The sequence below is a fragment of the Cyphellophora attinorum genome (assembly GCF_001299255.1).
Source record: "Cyphellophora attinorum strain CBS 131958 chromosome Unknown Contig9, whole genome shotgun sequence".
Lineage (NCBI taxonomy): Eukaryota > Fungi > Ascomycota > Eurotiomycetes > Chaetothyriales > Cyphellophoraceae > Cyphellophora > Cyphellophora attinorum.
In genome coordinates, this window is record NW_017253237.1 from 905946 (window position 1) to 927865 (window position 21920).

The 21920-nt window shown below is 53.6% G+C and overlaps 7 protein-coding genes across 7 annotated transcripts; 4 read left to right on the forward strand and 3 right to left on the reverse strand.

The window, feature by feature from the left end:
• Positions 1–103: 103 nt before the first annotated feature.
• AB675_9364 (Beige-like protein) lies at positions 104–7197 on the forward strand (the record flags this gene model as incomplete). The annotated part of the gene is made up of 7 exons (XM_018149891.1): positions 104–4599; positions 4674–4895; positions 4948–5018; positions 5755–5956; positions 6024–6233; positions 6292–6378; positions 6417–7197. The coding sequence occupies 7 exons, from the start codon at positions 104–106 to the stop codon at positions 7195–7197; spliced, it is 6069 nt and encodes a 2022-aa protein (XP_018001332.1).
• Positions 7198–10048: 2851 nt separating this feature from the next.
• Positions 10049–11044, forward strand: AB675_9366 (uncharacterized protein; the record flags this gene model as incomplete). Its single annotated transcript, XM_018149892.1, has 1 exon — positions 10049–11044. One exon carries the CDS (start codon positions 10049–10051, stop codon positions 11042–11044), a length of 996 nt encoding a protein of 331 aa, XP_018001649.1.
• A 313-nt stretch (positions 11045–11357) lies between these two features.
• On the reverse strand, positions 11358–13780 carry AB675_9367 (uncharacterized protein; the record flags this gene model as incomplete). The annotated part of the gene is made up of 2 exons (XM_018149893.1): positions 11358–11941; positions 11989–13780. 2 exons carry the CDS (start codon positions 13778–13780, stop codon positions 11358–11360), a joined length of 2376 nt encoding a protein of 791 aa, XP_018001603.1.
• Positions 13781–14225: 445 nt separating this feature from the next.
• Positions 14226–14831, forward strand: AB675_9368 (60S ribosomal subunit assembly/export protein LOC1; the record flags this gene model as incomplete). The annotated part of the gene is made up of 1 exon (XM_018149894.1): positions 14226–14831. One exon carries the CDS (start codon positions 14226–14228, stop codon positions 14829–14831), a length of 606 nt encoding a protein of 201 aa, XP_018001495.1.
• A 920-nt stretch (positions 14832–15751) lies between these two features.
• Positions 15752–17222, reverse strand: AB675_9369 (putative esterase; the record flags this gene model as incomplete). The annotated part of the gene is made up of 3 exons (XM_018149895.1): positions 15752–15834; positions 15981–16412; positions 16466–17222. The coding sequence occupies 3 exons, from the start codon at positions 17220–17222 to the stop codon at positions 15752–15754; spliced, it is 1272 nt and encodes a 423-aa protein (XP_018001425.1).
• A 552-nt stretch (positions 17223–17774) lies between these two features.
• AB675_9370 (uncharacterized protein) lies at positions 17775–19198 on the reverse strand (the record flags this gene model as incomplete). The annotated part of the gene is made up of 2 exons (XM_018149897.1): positions 17775–18508; positions 18565–19198. 2 exons carry the CDS (start codon positions 19196–19198, stop codon positions 17775–17777), a joined length of 1368 nt encoding a protein of 455 aa, XP_018001454.1.
• A 516-nt stretch (positions 19199–19714) lies between these two features.
• Positions 19715–21692, forward strand: AB675_9371 (L-serine dehydratase; the record flags this gene model as incomplete). Its single annotated transcript, XM_018149898.1, has 3 exons — positions 19715–19744; positions 19807–21414; positions 21468–21692. 3 exons carry the CDS (start codon positions 19715–19717, stop codon positions 21690–21692), a joined length of 1863 nt encoding a protein of 620 aa, XP_018001711.1.
• Positions 21693–21920: the final 228 nt, after the last annotated feature.

Consider the following 21920-nt stretch of genomic DNA (forward strand, 5'->3'; position numbering starts at 1 on the left):
AAAATCTACCCGACGAACCACACGGCCTCGAGGGTCCTCGAATCCCAGCTCGCCAAAACCTGCAGATGAGGCCAACGCACTCCTGACGCATTTCGAGATCGGTATGGAGGTGCTCAGGCTGTACTCCGAAATGCTATGCAGTAAAGATACTGACTCCCTGATCAAGCGCTTCGCCAAGACCGTCACGAACAAGTGGCTGCTGTATCTACTTTCAGAGACTTCGCCTGAGGTGGTTGTTCTGTCAGTGCGAATACTCGCCCGACTACTGGTCGTTCATGGCGACTCCTACGTCAAGAAGTTCAAAGAACGAACCGGGGGATTCGCAATCATGGCACATCGTCTGAAACGCTGGTGGCACCTGCCAGCTCTGTGGCCTTGCTCTTTTGCAATCCTATTCGACATTGATGTGGCAACACTCGACCTCGATCGCCCATTCGATCTCTTCAGCTTCGTAGAGCTGTTCAGCGGTAAAAAGGAATTGGTGGTCGCTCATCCTGAGATGGTTGAAGTCATCATGTCAATGCTGCAAAGCGGTATGAAAGCGATTGTGTCATCGCATCAGCACAGTCAGCCAGGTCTTGCCGTTCCCCTGGACTCGAGCTCTGGTGCTTCGACGCCGCAGCGCCTCTCTATGTCAACAATGGCGCCTCCGAATCCATTATTGACCATCGTCACTCTTCAGCATGTGGAAACGTTCAACACTGTTCTACGGTTCCTATCAGATTTGCACACAAGATCTTCCAAGTTCCGAGAATTCGCAGCAACATCGCTATATGTTCAAGGACTTCTTAGCGTTCTGTTTCCCGTTGTGGTGGGCAGTGACATTGTTGACGCAAGCACAGAGCTTGACGCGAGAGACTCGACTCTGACGTTTGATGGATCTGATGTCGTGGTGCAGCCACTGTCCTCGAGCCCGCCGATCATACGCGCATCAAACGTCGACGAATCGCAGCTCACCTCGTCAAGAGGAAAGACTCTTCGGAGAGGCTCTTCATTTGTCCTCGTCACGAAGGACAAGAGTCATGCCAACGGTTCGCAGTCCAACCTGCGACAATTCATCACCCCGGCATCTCCGGCCCAGCCTCTGCCACAGCTCAACGAGGGCAATGCAATTGTGCAGAGCCTGCTCGAGATTGTTGTGTCAGTATTCATCGACCAAATTGTGATGAAGAAGGACTTCCCGGGCCTCGGGTTGTTCTTGAGGACGCCGCCGGGATTCGTGGAACATCAGTCCTATTTCGAATCTTGGATACTTCGCAACACTGTGTCTCAGCTTTCAACGCATTTTGCTCTGAATCAGAAGTTGCTTCCTGAGCCGAAGGTGCTCACGAACTTGGCGAGATTATTCTCTCATCTTGGAGAAGCACTTTTCGAGGGCTGGTTTGTTGGCGGCGCCGAATCAGTGCTTGATCTATCGGGATCCATCCTGGAGTATCTACAGCGTCCAGACATCGCCGGCATGAAAAGCGTCCGTTTGTGTGCGCAAGCGATCGGCGTGATCCGGGCTGTTGTGTTTCGGACCGTGCTGCTGACTTTGTCGCAGCTCCAAAACGCAGAGTCGCTTGCCTTCTTGGAAAAGCTCAGCTACTGGCAGAACGTGCTTCTCTCCACAGAAGAGACTCAATCTCTCCACTTGCAGTTGATCTGCTATCTGTTGTACGCCAGCCTTGTGTCGGAACAACAAGGCGTTCGCAATGCTGCAGCGAATTTGTGGCGCATTATACTCGTGCAGAAGCCTACTGAAGCGGCGGCTATCCTCGGACAGGCTGACACAGCCCAGCAAAAGCGTTTGGCGTCAAGTTTCGAGAAGCTTGTAGAGTTGGACAACGAAACCTTTCTCTACTGGATAGATGAGCACCGTGAAGAGTTGGATTCTCTGTTCTTTGAGACACTCTCTCGAACTTGGGAACGTTTCGTGGCCGAAGAAAACAAGCGTACGGAAGAGAACGCCCGAGGCAGAATTGCCAGACGGCGAGAGAAGCTGAAGACCTGGGCTCGCGACGAATCAGATCGTGCAGCACTTATTCGTCGTCATGAAGTGACATTCGACCACTGGACGAGCAATATCTTCTCGTCTGAACACCTGAAGCATCAACGTCTACTTCAGGATCAGCAAGACGATCTACTCTTCGCTGAGACTGCTTACGCAAAGATGGAAAGAGACACTACGGGGCATGCAGGAGTCTTTGCGAAGCCCAAGCAAAGAAAGTGGCGTCTCGACCAGACTGAAGGACGAAACAGAATGCGCATGCGCCTCCATGAAGATTATGAAAAGACGGAAAACGAATGGCAGCCCAAGAGGAAGGGCACAGATACTCCAGCGCTGCAGCTAGATACCAGGAATGTCAAGATTGGAGGTGCAGAAGTAGCCGCCACTCCTATTGGCCCGTCGGCCACAGACTCACCAAAGGACCCATCTAATGGAAGCGAGCCCTTCCCAGAGGTTCCGCAGAACGAAGACGATGGTAACGCTGGCGACGTCGATGAGAGCTTCGAGCTCATTGAGGATCCAAATGCGGAAATCGAAGACAACGAAGACAAGAACCGGAAAGTCATGCGCAGTTTGCACCGTGGTGATCAGGTCAAGCATGTTGCCAATATCTCTCGAATCCTGGGTCTGGAAGCTGTCGAAGGACTTCTCATCCTCGGCAAGGACCACGTCTACCTGATGGACAATTTCTTCCAACGCGCCGATGGCGAGATCGTGAATGTGTCGCAAGCGCCACAGGAAGAGCGCGATTTCTACATTCGAGAGATCTCTGGCAGGGATGTGAAAGTTAACAAAGCCACAGCAAGAGACAACGAGCATGAAGTCAGAAGCTGGAAGTGGTCTGAGGTCATCAGTGTATCAAAAAGACGCTTCCTCTTCCGAGACGTGGCCATAGAGATGTTCTTTGGGGACGGACGCAGTTACCTGCTTACTGTCATCTCACCGACTGCCCGCAATGACCTTCATGGTTTGATCAGTGCCAGAGCACCTCAATTTGGCGCTCCAGACAGTCCACAATCAGAGTTCGCCTGGCGCTACGAAACACTGAAATCCGTTGAGGATGAGCCACAAGGCTTCGGAAGCCGCTTTGCCAATGTTTTCAGCAACTCATCTGCCATGGCTGCGACGAAGAAATGGCAGAAAGGCGAGCTCTCGAACTTCCACTATCTGATGCTGGTCAACACACTGGCTGGTCGAACATACAATGACTTGACACAGTATCCTGTCTTTCCTTGGGTCATTTCGGACTACACTAGCGAAGAGCTCGATCTCAACGATCCGAAGAGCTTCCGAGATTTGTCAAAGCCGATGGGTTGCCAAACACCAGAGCGAGAGGCAGAATTTCGTGATCGGTATAAGTCTTTCGCAGAGATGAACGATTCAGATCCACCGTTCCACTACGGCACTCACTACTCAACTGCCATGATTGTCACATCCTACCTGATCCGCCTCCAGCCATTCGTCAAGTCGTATCTGTTACTGCAGGGAGGGTCTTTTGATCACCCAGATCGATTGTTCTTTTCCATCGAAGGGGCATGGCGCTCGGCAGCTCGTATGAACATGACTGACGTCCGAGAGCTTACACCGGAATTCTTCTATTTGCCAGAGTTTCTGGTAAATCTGAACGGGTTCGACTTCGGAAAGCGGCAGAACTCCTCAAAATCCATTGGTGAAGTCGAACTCCCGCCGTGGGCGAAAGGTGACCCCAAAATCTTCATTGCAAAGAACCGAGAGGCTCTTGAAAGTCCCTACGTGAGCAAGAATCTACATCACTGGATCGATCTGGTATTCGGATCCAAGCAAAAAGGCGATGCGGCCATCGAAGCTGTTAATGTCTTCCATCACCTTTCGTACCAGGGGGCGAAGGATCTGGACGCCATTGCTGATCAGCGGGAGCGGCTTGCGACAATTGGTATCATCCACAATTTTGGACAGACACCATACCAGGTATTTCATCGACCACACCCAGCACGCGAACAGAATCGACATAAATACAAGCGCCTAGACACTGCAGCCGAATCATTGACGCGACTGCCTGAGCCGCTGCTTGACACAGGAGAAAGAGTGGCTTCGCTGACGCACTCCTGGAAAAATAATCATGGACAGCTGCTCTGTTCCGGACCCTTCAGAATCAATATGCCTCCGCACTTCGAGTACTACATGGAATGGGGCTTTACAGACAACAGCGTTCGCTTCTACAACAAGGATCGAAAGCAAGTCGGTCTCTTTGAACATCTGCACATCGGTCAGCTTTCATGTGCAATCTTCGCCGACTCCAAGACACTCATTACAGCAGGCGTAGACTGCACTATCGCCGTGTGGACTCTCCACTTCAGCGGCAAGCACGTTGAGCTCCAGCCCAAAGCACCACTATTCGGCCACAAGAAGCCACCCAACGTCATGGCCATGTCCAGATCCTTCAATGCTCTCTTCACTACGTCGGCCGCTGGCGAGCTCATGCTCTGGGATCTCAATCGCTGCGAGTTCGTTCGCAAGATCGACCGCGTTTTGGGTGCAGAGGTGCAGTGCGCATGCGTGAACGATGTCACCGGCAATGTGATCCTGTGTGCTGGCTCGCAGATCAGCGTGTACACTATCAACGGCGACCTGTTACTGCAACAAGAATCTGGAGACCGCAGCGGGGAGGCAATTGTCTCTTGTGCCTGCTACGAAGCGCCGGTAGTGAATGGCTCGAGCGGGATATTATCTTCACGGGGCATAAATGGGGTGTGGTGAGGGTGTGGAGCCTGGTTATATCGCAGGAGGGGAAGTTCGAGTTGGAGTTGATACGGCAGTTGAATCATGTTGATACTGGGAGAGGTGACGGCGGGAATGTTGCAGGAAGTGTGACTTGTATACTGCCGAAGCCGCAGGTTGTGTACACTGGCTGGAGGATGGAAGAGTGGTGAGTTCGTCTGGTTGCTTTTGATTCTGAGTGCATGCTAACAGACTGACAGTATGAATGGGACTGTGTCCAACGAAACTAGACTTGCGAAGATGGGCTTCTCCGACATATGCATAGCGATAGGTACTACCAGCGGAAAAAGACAAAAGTTTGGTCCTTATAAGCGAATTGATTCATATTGACGGACGAGCATTACGTGGTGAGCAGTGGACGCTTGGACGAGCAGCTGAGTTGCATTGGATTGCGCGCCTGGTGGTGCAGGAAAACGCAGTATGCGGATTGGATCTGGCATTTTATAGATTGATACTTGGCCGTCTCGGAGCAGCTACAACTTGCAAGGGATGAGCCAATTGAGATCCAATACGTATACTGGCTCGTAGCATGGTAGCTGGTCTCAGTAACGAGTGTAGACAAGAGGAACGACGTCCAGTACGTTGGAGTCGTCGTTACTGTGCATGACCGCCTGATAGTGGCACCAGCACCGTCATGACAGCTATATCAGCCAACGAAGCAGTGCCACGACGTCGGGCGTTTGGGCATCTGGAGGCCTGTCAAGCATCGTCCTTTCAGCGCCAAGACCTGCTCTCTTCATGCCCTTTACGGCATCAGGGTACCAGAAAAAGTCGTCATGACCTGTCGACGAAGGCACGGCACACTTCCCGCACGACATGCGGCTCCAGTAAAGGAGAGCACTGGTGGGCGTGCACTAATGCATCTGAATCGAAGCTGATCTCAGACGTGGCTGCCTTACCCAATAAGGATTAGCGGTCGGGTGGTTGCCTGGTCAGCATCCGTTAGAGTTTCTGGGATCAATATTGACAATCTTCTTGGCAACACCTCCTCATGCTAAAAGACAAAGGGTCCCAAGCGTCTGAGCTCGCTTCTCTTCTCCTCCCACATTCCTCACTGAACAATAGCATTGACACCTTGTCCATACTGCAGTCCGCGCCATACTACTCAATCAAGCAGGTCGCCGATACTTACACGGTGCTGCTTTGCAACGGCAAGGAACCACTCTTCCTACTCAAGCTCAGTCTTGACTCTCGACTGCCGCAAGGGAGGTGAGAGTTGAGGCGAGTCGGAAGCCGGCAAACTGGACTTTGACGCCCGTGTCCCCATTCCGATTAGTGTCTTCCCGTCAACGTACCGGAGTGACGCTACATCTGAGGAAGTTACCAAAACCAAAGTAGAAGGGGAAATCTCCAAGCAAGATCTCGAGGGGCGAGGCGGACGGGTCACCAAGGAGCAGGTCGACATCAACATCAAGGACGATCGTTACAGGGATCGTGACGATTTTCGGGTGTACGAGAAGACTGATCGAGTTGTGAGGGACGATCGGTAAGCATTTCTCCGCTGCCTCTTCAAGTGTGCCAAATTACTGACATCGCCCCCACAGCCACCCAGCAGGCTACTACAAAGACACCAAAGTCGACATCGAAGTCGACGCCGTCAAGAAGTCTACGACCAAGAAACGCGCAACCAAGTCGACGAATTCGAGCACGAATACCGCCGCCGCACCAGCCCGACCTACGACGTCGAGTACGAGCGCCGCCGTCCCGCCGGCCAAACTACCACCGAAGTCCATCACCACCGTGACATGGGCTACTACGACGACGAAGGCCATTACCACAGCTTCCGCCGCGGAGTAGAACGCGCCGCCGACAAGATCCTGCACCCCTTTTCCCACCGCGACCACCACCACCATCACCACCACGACAACGTCGTAGTCGACGAACGCCGCGAAGAAGTCGACGTCGAAGTCTCTAGCCCATCTCGTGTCCGCGACGGTAATCGCGAGCAAATCCGCTATTCTTCCCGCCCGTCCCGTGGTCCCAGCACCAGCGGCATGTCTCGCTTCGACACAGTCACCATCCCCTGCCACTTCATCCGCATCGGCGACCTGATCATCTTGCAGGGCCGGCCATGCGAGGTCATCAAGATCAGCTTGTCCAACAACACCGGCCAGTACCGCTTCTTGGGAGTCGACCTCTTCACCAAGAAACTCCAGGAGGAGTCGTCGTTCAACACCAACCCTGAACCCTCTGTTTATGTGCAGAGCATGCTGGGACCTGTGTTCCGCCAGTATAGGATATTGGACATTAGGGAGGATGGGCTGTTGGTGTGCATGACGGAGAGTGGCGATGTGAAGCAAGGAATCCCTGTGATCGACAACAACGGGTTGTGGAGCAAGATTCAGCGAGAATTCGAGGGAGGCCGGGGAAGCATCAGGGCGCTGGTGATTAATGATGGGGGGAGGGAGTTGGTTGTGGATTATAAGGTCATTCACGGGAGTCGTTTGTAGAAAGCGAAAGAGGAGGTTGAGGGGAGGACGGATATGAAGGGTGACAGTGGTGACGATGGTGGTGGTTGTGGTCCTCTTGCCGCCGCCGCCGCTGCTCCGACTCTTCGTCGTTGATGGTCAGCTTGGCTTGGGACATGAGGGGAGTTGGTTTGCCTTGGTCGCTTGAATGCCTCTGTCTGGCGTCCATCCGCCTGCGAGACATTACTACGACTGATGCAGGTCAACCCTCGTGTGCTCATCGCCAGAGCGAACATATGTAGGTACCTAGTTTAGTCATATCTGAAATGCGCATACAACTATACTCAATATCACCTACTTTTGCCCACCACAGGTTCGCGGTCGTTGACTGGTGCCGCGAGCTGGCCATGTGTATTTGTGTGCTGACGAGTGAGCCGAGCACGTGAGCTAGTTGCGAGGGTGATGGTGGCTTCCCGGTTCCTTAGCTTTTAAAAATTGGTGTTGATACATCAGAAATTCTGGTCACAAATCTCCTCAAAAAAGCTCATGCCAGGAGGCCTCTAGCGAAACGCGGTCCTCATATTTAGCAACTCCATCGATCCGCGACACCGAACATGTTTGTCGTCTGATTTTGCGGAGCCTTCTGGAAAAGCGCAAACTTCTTCGTTGCATCAGGTATGCTTCGCGCAATTCTCGTACGCAAATGAAAGCCCACGCGCACTTTGGCGCCAATTCCAGAACATTGTTCCTTCTTTCTATTATTTGCGGCTGACTTGACTTCCATTTTAGCATTTGCCGAGCCCCCGTCCATTGACTGACAGATCGGTGAGAAAAAGCGTCATGACCTCAATTGCCCCATCACTATCTCATCAGCCCTTCAAACTGTCCCGCGAGCTCTGCATGCTGGCGCTTACTACAGCCCGATTCGAGGTCGGCAGAACGCCAGCCTTTGGTTTCGAGGAATCCCTCATCTTCGACACGGTGTACACCAGCCCGGAGACAAAGCCGAGGAAGATAGCCGAAACGCTAGGAACAGTGACCGGCGCATCGAAGAAGACCAGCCCAGACACAGCAATTGGTAGCTTGTTCAGTGCTCCAACCATGGAATACGTGGTTGACGATGTGGCGCGAACACACCAGGCGGATGTGTAGCTAATGAAGATTGACGCGGCACCGGTGAAGATCATGGCGGAGATGATGGCGTTGCGAGAAGGCTCAGGGAAGTTCTTGAGGAGATTGGCGCCGGACCAGTCTTCGACTACGAGGGATGCGACGAGGAGGATGGGGATTGTGAGGAGGTTGTTGTAGAACATGGCTGGAGAGTTGTCAGTAGAGGACACGGCGAACTGGGTATATTGACTTACTGTCAAAGTCCTTGAAGTTGGTGATCTTGATCCGTTTCCGCATGCCCAACACATAGGCTGCGCTCGACAAGCAGTTGGCAAACATCCAGATATAGCCTGCGTTCAAAGTCGCCAACTCAGCGGAGGCCTTAGTGCTTGTGGCGCCATGAGACTCCATGGCGTGCTTGATATCTGCCCACGCTGCCACAACCGAGGAGAGAACCATCAGTCCGAAGGAGAGGAGAGCCATCTGCGAAACGGAGCCGCCAAACCAGAGGACTTCACCGTATGCGATCATGATGATTGTCAAGTTCTTGAAGATGGTGTATACCGGGATGGAGAGGAATTTTAGCGCTTTAGTCGAAGTGTAGATCATGATGATGAGGAGCAGCGAAATTGGAAACCCTGTCTCTGGTCAGCGTCATCGCGCGGAAGGGCTTGTTTCGCGCGACATACATTTCTTAGCCTCGTCTGTCTTGAAATCGCGATATTGTATGATGCCCGCAGCCTTGCAGCTCGAAATCGCAGCGACGCAGACCATAGCCTGGTCAGATCAATCAGCTGAGCCCACAGACCGGGTGATATGCAGCCTGCCCGCGCGCCTGGGCCACTGCATCGGGCACGTACCTGCACAGCCAGTAGAAAGAAGTTCAGATTATAGTCTGGGAATGACAGGATGTATTTGTTGGCCACAGTCATCATTATCGAGGAGCCGCAATACGAGAGAACTGGTAGTATAGGGTTGTTCTGCCAATTGCTCGAGGGAGCTGCTGGACGTGGTATGGTCGGCGTTGCTTGTCTAGGCGGACTGAAGCGTCCTTGTCGCTCTCCCAGCTCCAGGTCGTTGCCATCGAGCATCCGCTTCCTCTCTTCTTCGGCCATGTTGAACTCTGGGATGTGGAATACGCGCACAGGGGGATTTCAGCTGAGTGCTCGTCCAGAGATGTGCACAGCCTGTACCCAGCAAGCCTGCTCAAGAAACAGCAGACTGCTCTTTAAGAATATGGAGGACGGCGTGCTGAAGATTAGGCGAAGATGAGAAATGAAGTGAATGAAGAAAGGAGTGCTTCTTGAACCGTTGAAGGCAGCCAGGGTTCAGGTTGAGAGATCTCAGCCCGCCTCAGTTGCGCGTTGCGATTTAAGCTACGCGCCAAGCACTTTCCCAAGCACTTAAGCGGAATTAGTCTCCTTGCTGCAAAATCATCCTATTCCGTCCTTGCTGTTGCTCTTCCTTACTGTGCCCAGCCGTAGCATCATTTGTTGTCAATATCTGAGCGGCCCAGGTCGCTGAGCATCGGTATCGAAAATGATGTTTCTCACCGTATGCCTTGTCCGAGACATAGGAGCACGGCTATCACAAAGTTGGTGCCAAGTGGCAGCCATTGGTAACGTACCGACCGACCGGGTCTGGGTTAGAGGTACTCCTCGAAGGTACTCGTCGACTTATGGGTACATAAGGCAAGTTTGTTGGTAAGCTCTTCCTGTCCATTTCGTTCCTCTCCGATATCATCTCTGCCATTGCAGTCCAAGAAACGTGACATCCATTCGCCATGTCTTCCACCCCCGACATGCCGTCTACCAAAGGTGGCCAAGTACCTACGACATGTCCAGACCCGGCTACCAGACAGCAGCCCACCAACTTATCTAGCTCTCTCGGCAACAGCCTATCGGTGTCAGAGAACCCGAAGAATAAGAAGCGCAAGTCTATGGTTGATGACGAAGAAGAAACAGAAGTCATAAGCGAAGACGAAAGCCCAATGAAGCGCAACAAGAACTGTCTTCAGACTGGCCTTGTCTCTGAATCTACGCCAGCTAGCAACGATCTGAGCGAGATCGCAAGGAACGGCGTGCGCCGGGCGTTTATAGAGGGATGCCTACCAACGATCCTCATGAATGGACCACGGATAGTAATTGACAACACCAACAGCGCCGCACCCGACGATGGCCCGCATGTGAGGCCTTTCTGGACAGCAACTTACTGCCTAACAGGCCAAACCTCCATGCTTACGCCTGGCTCTCGCTGCGGATTCGGCATCGTCTATCAGAGCCTTAACGGAAACGACAACGACAACGACAACACGTGGTGGCAAGATTCCTTTGTCGACCGCTCTCCAGGACCCGCCTCATCCGTTCAAGCCTCAATTCTAGCGATCCTGAACGCCCTCAGGATCGCACTGGACCAGTGCGAACGCGCCTCCGATCCGGACGAACCACGATCGACCCGTTTGACCATGCCAGAGACTATAACAATCTTCGCGGAAAGCGCGACAGCGCTCGCGCGCATAGACGCGGCCTGGCACGACCCTTCCATGCACTTTTTGGGGAGAGCTTCGTATCTCAGGGGCCTAGTACAGACAATCAGATCGCTCGGTGCACTTGGTGTCAAGGTCCAGCTGTGTACGTCGCTCGGCACTCGAGAAGATCCCCGGCATCGATGGGCTCGCAGGGCCGCGCGAAAGGCTCTTCAACCAGACTCGTGGACGGAAAGCGCTACGAATGCGTCCGTGCAACGTGTATGCCGCAGGAGTCGCAGAGCCGAGCGGTAGCTGCACCAGAGGGAGGCACGGAAGAGAAAGTGAGGCTTATGACCAGTGATTGTTAATTGACGCCGATTTGTTGGGTGGGAATGGTGATTCACATTTTTCATAACGATTCATCAGCCGAAATGTTTAGAGCATCTACTGCCGGACGTCGACGTCTCTCAGATATCTTAATCTATTAAAACTTGCGACTCTCTTATAATTTGTCCAGTACTCCGTCTTTACCTCCGAATACTTGAATCCTTACTCTCTAGGTCTTCCGTGTATGTCAGTCAGCCGTCGTTACCCACCCCATCGCGCACACGAAAGATGCGTTGCCTCACACCTTCGGCTTCGCCGCAGGCTCGCTGCCCCAGTCCACGCTGCGCTTGATGCCATCCGGCAAATTTTCCCAACTCGCCCTCGCCAACCCCTCCTTCCCCCTCTGCTCATCCAGCTTCCCCTGAAACCCCAACATCTCCGCCGAGACGCCGTGCATGACATGCAGCCATGTCTGATCCCGCCATCGATAGACGCTTCCCCAGGCTGCCTTGAAACACGCCAGTGCGTGCTTATCCGTCGCGCCCTTCATGAATGCTTCTTGGATGCCTGCGAGTAACAGAGAGGTGAGCTGTTGGTTCTGGATTTCTTTAACGGAGGCTAGGGCCGCGACCATGCGCTCTTTGTCAACCCAGATGGCGGATTTGGTCAGGAGGGAGTGGGCCAGGAGGCAGGCGGTGGAGACGTTGCGATCTTGGATTGGGGCGGTTGCTGATTGCGTGAACGCATTGAGTAGGTTGACCATTGAGGCCTTGTTGTGGTGTTGGGGGTGGTTGGGCTGATCGATGATGAAGAGGCGGTTGATGAGGGAGAGGAGCTGAAGTTGCGGAGGACTGAGGTTTCGAGATCGGGGCTGCGGGTGATCTGTGAGGAACTGGTGTATGAAGAATCGGGGTCTCGTATGAAGCGACGTGGGTCGAGGAGTGAATGCTCGAAAGATTTGAGGGCTTTGTCTAGCTGACCTAATCCCTGGGCGATGGAACCACTGAGGTACACGGTCGCGGCGGCCATGGAGTCGGGGTAGGCATGCCGGCGGTTCATGATCAAGCGCTTGGCGAGGTTGTTTTGCTGGACTGCGAGATCCCACTTTGAACGCATGCAGAGCAGGAAAGCGAGCTCAATGAGGATACGACATTCCTGGACTTCTCCGTCGACAGCAGAGACCTTTGGGTGTTGTCCCTCGCGCAGCTCCTGCAGGGCTGTCTTACAGTACTGCTCCGCCTTCAAGGTCTTTTCGCTGCTGTTTGCTGGGGCGTGGCAGGCGGCGCAGAGCAGGTAGCAGATCTGGTTGGTATTGTCTTTTGTGAGCCATGAGAAGGGTAAGACGTATTCGCCGTTGTGTTTGGCGATCAAACCGCCGTTCTGGAGAGGCGCGTCCCGCAACGACGAAGAGTGAATGGGTATGTAGAGGCTGCCGGGTGTCTTCCATGCAGGATGATCCTCACCTCCATCTTCCTCCCAAACCTTGATAAGTTGGTCCCGCTTCATGTTGACTTCTGCCTGGCTGCAAGTACGCTTGCTGCAGCACACATCCACGAATTCCATAGCGATCCGCAACTGTGGCAACAACTTCATGGACCGGTCAAGCTGTTCTGATCGACTTCTAGCGATGGCTTGCTGAGCGGCAGAAACAGCGTCGGTGTGTGCTGTCTGCAGATGGACGAGGGCGGACATGAGAGCAGCGAAGGAGACCACAGCCCGGTCGTGATGACGAGCGGCGAGCTGCTCCATCTTCTCCAGCTGGTGGATAGCATGATGAAAGTCTCGAGTTGCTTCGAGGAGGTTCAGGTTTGCTGTTTCAAAGTAGAAGAGGTACAGCCAGGCTACATGCTTGTACGTTTCCATCTCTTCGATCTGGGCCAGCAAGAACTTCAGAGCTGCCTTGGGTTTCGTTTCATAAAGTAGACGGACCGACAGCAGGGTCAGGGCGTATTTGAGATCGAGGTAATTGTTCTGCTCGCAAATTTCGATGGCTTTGGAAGTTGCCTTTTCGGCTTCATCGTAGTTCTCAGTATGTTCGTACAGCAATCGAGCGTAAGTAAAAGATACTTGAGCCGTCTTCAGGGGCGGGAGCTGATAGTTCTTGAGGACGGATTCGATACATCCTAGGGCGAACGAGATGAGTTTGAAGTAGTCTTCCGAGTCCTTCTCAACTTTCTCAGCAGCTGCCGCGTATTCATCTGCAAGTACAAGTAGTATCTGTCCATAGTTGTGGTCGGCCGGCTCTTCGACTTTCGGTGGCTCACGTGCTCTGGCTGCGGTTTGACTGTGCACGCCATTTTGCATAGGCTGGAGAGGCATTTGAGCTGCTGAAGGCTGAGGTCGCTGAGTCATCGCGGCACCATTGGCGGAGCCATCAAACTGCGGCGGAGCTTGATACTGTTGCTCATACTGAAATTGATGAGGAGGATAAGACTGGTTATGTTGGGTTTGTTGATACATTGGTTGTGAAGGCTGTTGTACATGGTTCTGATACTGAGGCGGCCGTGATGGTACTACGACTTCAATTTGTTGTCGTAGATACTGCTGCTGGTGTTGCTGCTGATATTGCTGCTGATATGGTGGTGCTTGATATGAATGACCGTTGGAAAGCGGTTGTTGAGGGTGTGAAGCATGTTGCTGTAATTGATCGAAGAAGTTCTGGGGCTGACTGCTTTGGTAGCCATTGTACTGCTGCCACTGCTGATTGCCTTGCCCATTCATCGTGCCGAGCCGCGTTTGCTAGATGATGTGGCCTCAGTACGATAGTAAAGTCCAAGTCCTCCACCGCCCACGCCGGCTTGCCATTCCAGGCTCACCAGTTGAGTGTCTGATCCTGCCCTTCCACCCAAATTCAATCGAAGTAGCCTGATGTTGGGTGAACACTGCCCGTTCGCGACGTCCGCCAGACTAATCCTTGTCTGGTTCGAAGTGTTGTGTTGATGACGCTGAACTTGGTTTGGTGGACTATGGTGTGATACTGGTCGGGTCGATGTCAAGGTGTCCAAGGTTCGGCGTTCACGCGTTGGTCTCCACTCAAAGACCCGGCTCCGGATTTGATATCCGCTGCCTGGACCCGCTTCTCCAGATTTCATCATAAATTATCAACTTCTCTGAATATTTGAAGACGGACTACTCTCTCGACAACCACACAGCGCTGCCACCAAAAATGGCGCCGACCAAACCCAACAAAGGTCCGAAAAAGCCCCTGCCATCACTGAAAGTGTCCGCGAAAGCCAAACCTCTCGCCCGCAAATCCGCATCATCATCCTCGTCCTCAAAATCCAAAATCAGCCGCCCACCACCAAAACAACAGAAGACCAAACCCGGCCTACACAACCCCACACCCGGCAAGCGAAAGGCTCCCAAATACACAGACAAGCAGCTCGCGTTACCATCCCTCAACTCCATCATCCCCGCCTCTCACGCCTCCAAAGCCGTCGGAGGCAAGGGCACGGGCAAGAAGAAGAACAAGGTCTTCGTCGATGATGTGGAAGCCATGCAGACGATAATGAGTATTGTGAATGCGGAGAAGGATGGTGTGATTCAAAGTAAGATGATCAAGATGCGAAGGCTCGAGGAAATTAGAGAGGCGAGGCAGAAAGAGGCGGAGAAGAGGGAGGAGCGGAAGCGGGAGGTGCTGGAGGGGAAAATGGAGGAGGTCAAGGGGAAGCGGAAGGCGAGAGGAAAGGAGTGGCCGAGGGAAGAGCAGGCGCAGTGGGAGACGAAACCGACTACAAACGGGAAGAAGAAGAAGAGCGTGGCTTTTGCTTGAAACGCTGGCTCAGACTAGGCTGGCGTATCTCGTACCGAAGATAACGACCAAGCACAAGGCATACAAACTTCTGCTATGGACCGATCTTTGGTTTTCAGCCGCCACCATGGTGACTTTTTCTCGTGGTTGGAACACGGAACCATACGAGGCGGCTTGAGTTGGACAAAATCTCGCTGGGCAAACAGCCTGTGCAGCTGCGTATATCGCTATGGCCAAAAAGTCTATATGGACGTCTATCTATTTGGTCGTCTTGTGACTGTGTCTAACAATCGACGTCCATGGGAATCTCTCCTCATAGGATGACACAGCGACAGCCGCCATCGTCCGATCTGCGCCGGCTCTGCGGCATCGGTCGTTCGAGGTGGCCGTTCATCTTGAATTGCGACGGACGGCGGACGAGAACTTTGCCGCGGGATCGTAGGTCGAAGACTTCGATACGATTTTTGGAAGATATTTTGGAGGGCTCTTAGGATCAGGGAGGGCACTGCAAGAATTCTTCTGGCTTTTGGGATGGCTTCGCGGCTTTTGACGTTGTAAGAAGAATGTCCGACCACGGCGGGAATCTGCGAGGGCCGTATATATGCTTGGAACGGAGGCCTGAGTCGTTTGCGGTTAGCTGGTCAGCCACCGTTGCGCCTCAATCATCGCGGCTGCGACATGGCCTGCTATGCATAGCCCGCTCTTGAGCGACTGCGTTTGCCACTGCTGGGAGCTTTCGATGGGTAGCCGGACTAGCTGCACCATCAAAGGTCGAGGATCACTGGCCTGTCACTCGTGGACAGCGTGGCGTTATTCTCTACTTGGGCGCCACCGAGCCGAGCGATGATCATCACTGCGCGACATCACGACCCGGAAAGTGCAGCTTTCGCCTTGTCGAATCAAACACTGGCTTCAGTGGGTCCCGCTGACCAGGCAACGCCTTACCCTTCAGCCATCCCAGCTCCGTCCGCGAAAGCTGATCTAGCTTCACCTCCTTCGCCATCTTCTGGAGGAATGCAGATGACTGTCCGGTCCAACAAGTCAGCAAAATCGTCGTCGAGTCTGAGAAAAACAACGACTGGACTCACCGGCTTCACAAACCACCGTCCACCACCAGTCTCAAACCACCCCAAGTGCCCGCCCAAGCTCGTCGTGCAGAGCACGACATACGGCGTAGCTTGATCTCCTCGTACGGCAACACCTCATCACACACCACGGGATCGTCGAGAGCATGGATCGCCAGCAGTGGAATACGCACACCGAGCATAGCGTCCACGCTGCTGGCGTCGCGGTAGTAAGCCGCTTCGGAGGGGTAGCCCCAGGTCGCGCACTGAACATAGCGGTCAAACTCATTCAAGTATCGCAAAGTCCGGACCTTCTCCACGTCTATCCCTGGCACCTGCTTAATCATATGCTCATGCCGCGCAAACAACCTCTTCATGCTTGATCCCAAAGCACGCAGATAGATATTCGTGCCCCACCAGCTCCGCGCCAATGCCAGCGCGCTGACTTCCAGGTTCCACACGCTGCTGACAACTACCGCGGCAGCTAGCTCACACTTCTCGCCCTCCTCGCCCAGGTAGTTCACCAGGATGTTGCCACCTAACGAAAATCCCACTCCAAACAGCGGGCGGTTCGGGTAGATGCCCCGCAACCACTTGACAACTTGCCGGATATCCCAGGTGGCGCGGGCGTGTAGAGGATGGGCGTGGAGAGGGTGGTGTGTGCGCAGCCGCGGGAGGTCAGGACGCAGGCTTCCCAGGCGGGGTCAGGGGCATTGAGGGGCTTGGCGGAAGAGGTGAGGGGAGAGACAAGCGGCTCCAGAAAAGCACGCAGGTACAGCTCGTGCGAGCCCCCACTGAGGCCATGTAGGACGACGAGCATGGGTGTGGTATCGGTGCTGCCGGTGCTGAAGGTGGACCATTCGGGGGCGGTGAAGAAGGTCGTGCGCGGTGGGAGATCCTCCGGAGGAGGCTCATTGGGTTTGGCGGATGACGGTGGAGGGCGGACCACGAAGTCAACAGCAAATTGTCCTGCGTAGGCTGGGTCTTCTTGCTCGAAGATGTGTCGTTTGTAGTGGACGAGGATGTTGTGGGACAGGAACTGAGTGGCGGCGGTTTGGGCGTCGCCGTTGAAGAGGAGGGGGTTGAGCTTACAGGGCGAGAGGACGGATTGGACTAGGGATGAGAGGGTGGTGGAGGAGCCCGATTGTAGTGGAATGCTGAGCGTTTCTGTTGCGTGGTATAGACCGGTCTTGGCGTGGCTGAGGATGCGAGACATCTTGGTGGTGAGAATGTAGATCGTGATAATGAGAACGACGGTGGTACACAGCTGTGTCGAGCTCTCAGCTTCTCGAAATCGTTGTGCTATTTTGTGCAAAGTGTCTTGCACGAGGTCTTTGATCGAGGCCATGTCGTTCGAAAACCCCCAGTACAGTTTCTAGTATATCCCCCTCCGTCTACGCTTCGTTCACGCTTCTATTTAAGAGCTATCACAGCTCGCAGTGTGACTCGTGCAGATTTGATATCAATCTGGTCGAATCTCACGGCCCAAAACAGTGCATCGATAACGGCCGCATCGTATCTCGCAAAGTATACGCATCAGAGCATCTAGCTCGACCGTTCGTAAGTACCTACAAGTGTCTAGGCTACAGCGATATTAGCACGCGAACTTCTTGGAAAGCCATAGTAGCGTTGATGTCGTTGATATTGGTCTCATTGTGCGGCTCCACTTTCTCGGATCTCAAAAATTGCACATGTCCGACTAACGAGGTGGACTGCCTGATTCATGCTTTCTTGCGAGCACATGCTCTTCGAGCCTCAGACTCTCTTTTTGTTTGGCACGCTTGGCATAGACGATATCCGAGGTTGCACTATCAAAAGTCTGGGTACAAGATAGCGGAACGACAAGCGAGAAACCAGGACTGCATTGCTTCATCCTATATGCCTGCTACCAACGGCTCTCTTATGATGCAGGGGAAAGCTCGATCGCCATATCATAGCTGGCGTGTTCCAACACGTTCTGCTCGACCATGGTCATGACTTCCTCGGACCTGGGAACACCTCGTAAGCCCAGCCGATAGCGGGACATAGCCAGCCTGTCCCTGTCCTTCACTACCTCGTCCCAGAACCACCCCTGTAGTGGCGAATCATGTTGCACTGAGGCAGATCCACCTGGAAGGCCATCGAAGGGCTCTTGTAGCCACACATCTTTGCACCTCGACCAGTCCCAGAGTAGGTAACCCTCTCTCCTCAGGTGCGTGTGCTGCGATTCACAAGGGCGGCTGTGCGGTCGCGCATCAGCATCAGGGTGGGCCCATGTCCATGTGGCTGTCGGCCCACGGTCGATGTCCTGGAACAGCGGCTTTTGTACTACTTGCTGTGCGTCATCGTCCCACTCGAATGCCACGATACCATCGTATTGACCATGATATGTGATATCAAGGGTCCCATTATAGGGTCCAAGAGATATAGTGTCTCTGATGAGGCTGCTCAATCTCATATCGGTGCGTGAAAGACGTGGGTCTGGCCCGAGCAGTGTAGTGAGGTCCCGTCTGGTGGAAGCAGAAATCAAAGCCTGTATGAAGGGAAGGCCTTTCATCGTGAAGAACTCGAGTCGACTGTCTGCGATCTGCTCGATGTCAACCACCTGTACATAGCGGGCCCATACTGGGTCAAGGGCGCAAAGCCTGTGAATAGCTGGGGACAGCCACATGTCAGCGTCGATTGTCTCCAGTAGCCACTTGTCTACGTACCATCGTGGACTACTCTTCTCAGCATCTCCCAAACGCAGGCGAGTTGTTCATTCTCCATGAAATTATAGCGCGAGTAAAAATTGCGGAACGTATGCCTTTGCCAGTGGTATCGAATGGGGTAAAGTTCATGCATCACGCAGATGATCTGGGCACGATAGAGAACATGTTGAAAACGGCAGATTTCCGAGTCGGTCATCGGAGCATCTTGGAAATTTAGCGTCAAATACTTCTCGCAAACCATTTCTTTGACGACAGCCTCGACAGCGTTGTGCGTTTCTTCCATAGCGAGGAGCACTTTGATGCTCCATTGTGACGGCGTTGGCTTAGTGTCGCATCCTCGGTCCAGATCTTCGACTGTGAGGTTCCGCTTGGGAGGCAACCATGAGCGCAGCCATCCATCGGGAAATCTCGCATCTGCTGCCGTGAAAGCAATGTCTATGACTCGAGCATCAATGCGACGAGTGATGTTGTGAAGTAGGCGCGTCTTGACTTCTGCGACGATGCTGTACAAAGTTCGACAAGTAAGTGCCACATTGTATAGTGCCTCCGCATCTGGGGCGCGCGCTAGAACGTGAAAGAGTAGTTCACGAGGCAAAGTGTCCAAGATACTTGAAGAGCTCGAAGGGAAGGACATGCTGAATCAGACGTCAATGTTCGGGAAGGAGACGATGACTACCAGTCAGACACTAAGACGCCAAAGGCTCCCGTTGCCCCCACGCAAGGCCCACTTTTCAGGAACCAGGCGACTGTTTGCCTTGTTCGGACATTTAGTCCTGCTTTAAATTGCAAGCTTTGACCGCTGATGCTTCACGGGTGATTTCAGGCTGCGTAAAGAGCTTCCTCAGACATGCCCTGCGAATGTCTGGATCTTCAGTATCTACATTGGTTGCCATGATGCCTCTCAACGTCAAAATTGAGCCAATCACGGCTGCCATGTACTAAGGCGTTGGCAGGGAGTTCAACAAAAAAGAGCCTCCTCCTCGTAGACGATCCTCTCCCGCCATTCAACTGTCCTAGCCCACCGCCGCTATGTGGGCCGTCTCACGACTCGGGCGGCGAACTGTGGCGTCTTGTCATGGCATCATACAGACGAGCTTGCTCTCCAGAGCAGTCTCTGCAATACGCAATAATGCCCAGCTGCAATCTCACGATGCACGTCAAGCAGTCGTGCCCACAAAACGTAAGTCATACAGGTCCGAGCGTCATTGTCGGACTTTCAGCACACGTTCCGGGCTGTGTCAGGAACCCATCGAAGTCCAACATGCTCAGCCGGACGACGTACCACCAGGCGATTCAGAGCATGCCATAATCTCAGCATTCGATCTCTTCTCCATAGGTATAGGCCCTTCGTCCTCTCATACTGTTGGTCCAATGCGAGCTGGAAACATCTTCGTCACAGAATTGGCAGATCTTGGCCTGCTCACTAAAGTGCGAAAGATTCGGATCGCTATTTATGGCAGTCTGGCATTGACGGGCGAGGGCCACATGACGCCTAGCGCTCTGCTGTTGGGCTTGGAGGGCGCAAACGTCGAGTCAGTGGACACGGCCTATGTTCCTGTCCGCTTCAACGAGATCAAGACCAGCAAGAAACTCCGACTTGGAGCAGGAGAGGCAGTGCAGGAGGTCGATTTCATTTATGACAAGGATTTTGTGTGGGAATGGACGAAGAAGCTGCCTCAGCATTCGAACGGTCTCAGACTGACGGTCTTTGATGAGAATGGCGATCCGCTCGCAAGTAACGACCTCTTCAGCATCGGCGGTGGGTTTGTCGTGAACTCAGGCATGACCACCCAAGCAAACCATGCTGCGAAGAACGAGTCACAGACCTCGACAAGTCATCATCCTGCTGATTTGCGCGAGAATCTATACTATAAAGCAATCAAGAAATCCGAAGCCTCAGAAGAACGAAGGAGTGGAGCAGGATACGATTTCCCGGATGCCACTTCGACCGGTCAGTCCAGTCTTGTGACAAGAAAACCGGACGACCTCAACGTTGGTTCTTTCGACGGTAGCTCAAGTGGTCCATATCCCGCACCCCTCCTATTCCGCAATGCCAATCATCTGCTTGCGCTATGTAACCAGCACAACCTTACCATCGCCCAATTGATGTTCGAAAACGAAAAAGCTCTCGGGATGACAGAGACTGAGATATTCGACAAGCTGTTCCGGATCTGGGAAGTCATGGATGACAGCATTCGCGAAGGCGTGTCTGCATCTGCGCCGATCCTGCCCGGCTCACTCAAGCTGCGCAGACGTGCTCCCGGACTGTATAGGAAGCTGACTCGAGGACTATATCCAGAGCATACACAGCCGCCGCAACTGCTACAGAACACAGAAGTCCACGCTCTGCCCGTCGGCAATTCTTCAACTGCCATCGAGCCCACGACCGCATCGGCAAAGACACCAGCAGTAAGACGTCGAGGCATGGGTCTCGGCCGCCGAACTCCACCAGTCGTCCACGGCTCACCAATACACCCCATATCAGTATCTCCCGTCCGTAGCGCCACCCTTCCCGCCATGGACTACCTCACAGTCTACGCCATCGCGGTGAACGAGACCAATGCGGCAGGCGGCCGCGTCGTAACAGCACCGACCAATGGCGCAGCCGGCATCATCCCCGCCGTGCTCAAATACATCGTCGAGTTCGTCTCCGACGACCCTGAGCGCGACGTCCCGATCTTCCTCCTCACAGCCGCTGCGATAGCATCACTATTCAAGCGCGGCGCCACCATCTCCGCCGCTGAGGGCGGCTGCATGGCCGAAGTGGGCGTCGCGTGCTCCATGGCTGCGGGCGCCTACGCTGCTGTATGGGCGCTGGTCCTGAAGCGATCGAACAAGCAGCTGAGATCGGTATCGAGCATAATTTGGGACTTACCTGTGATCCGATCGGCGGGCTAGTGCAGGCTCCTTGTATCGAGAGGAATGCGCTTGGAGCGGTCAAGGCTCTTACTGCCGCTAATCTTGCGCTTAATGGGGATATTGGGCAGCACAAGGTGAGCTTGGATGATGCGATCAGGGCGATGCGGGTGACTGCCAAGGGAATGAAGGATGAATTCAAGGAGACTAGTCTGAGTGGGTTGGCGACGAGTGTGCCGCTGAATATTCCGGTCAGTGTGCCGGATTGCTGATCGTTCGGTATGGGACGTGATGCTGATGACTGTTTGGTGATGAACGGGGCGTTTGGGTGATATTATGACCAAAAAAAAGATCGACTAGAATACAGGAAGCCGTCGGGCCAGGAACAGAATATCTTCGATAGAATTAAGATAGCTCTCAAGAGTGCAGATGACACATTTTGCGAGAACAGCAAGGTGATTGAGCTCTAAGCCAGATCCCTTGAAGGAAGAATCTATAAT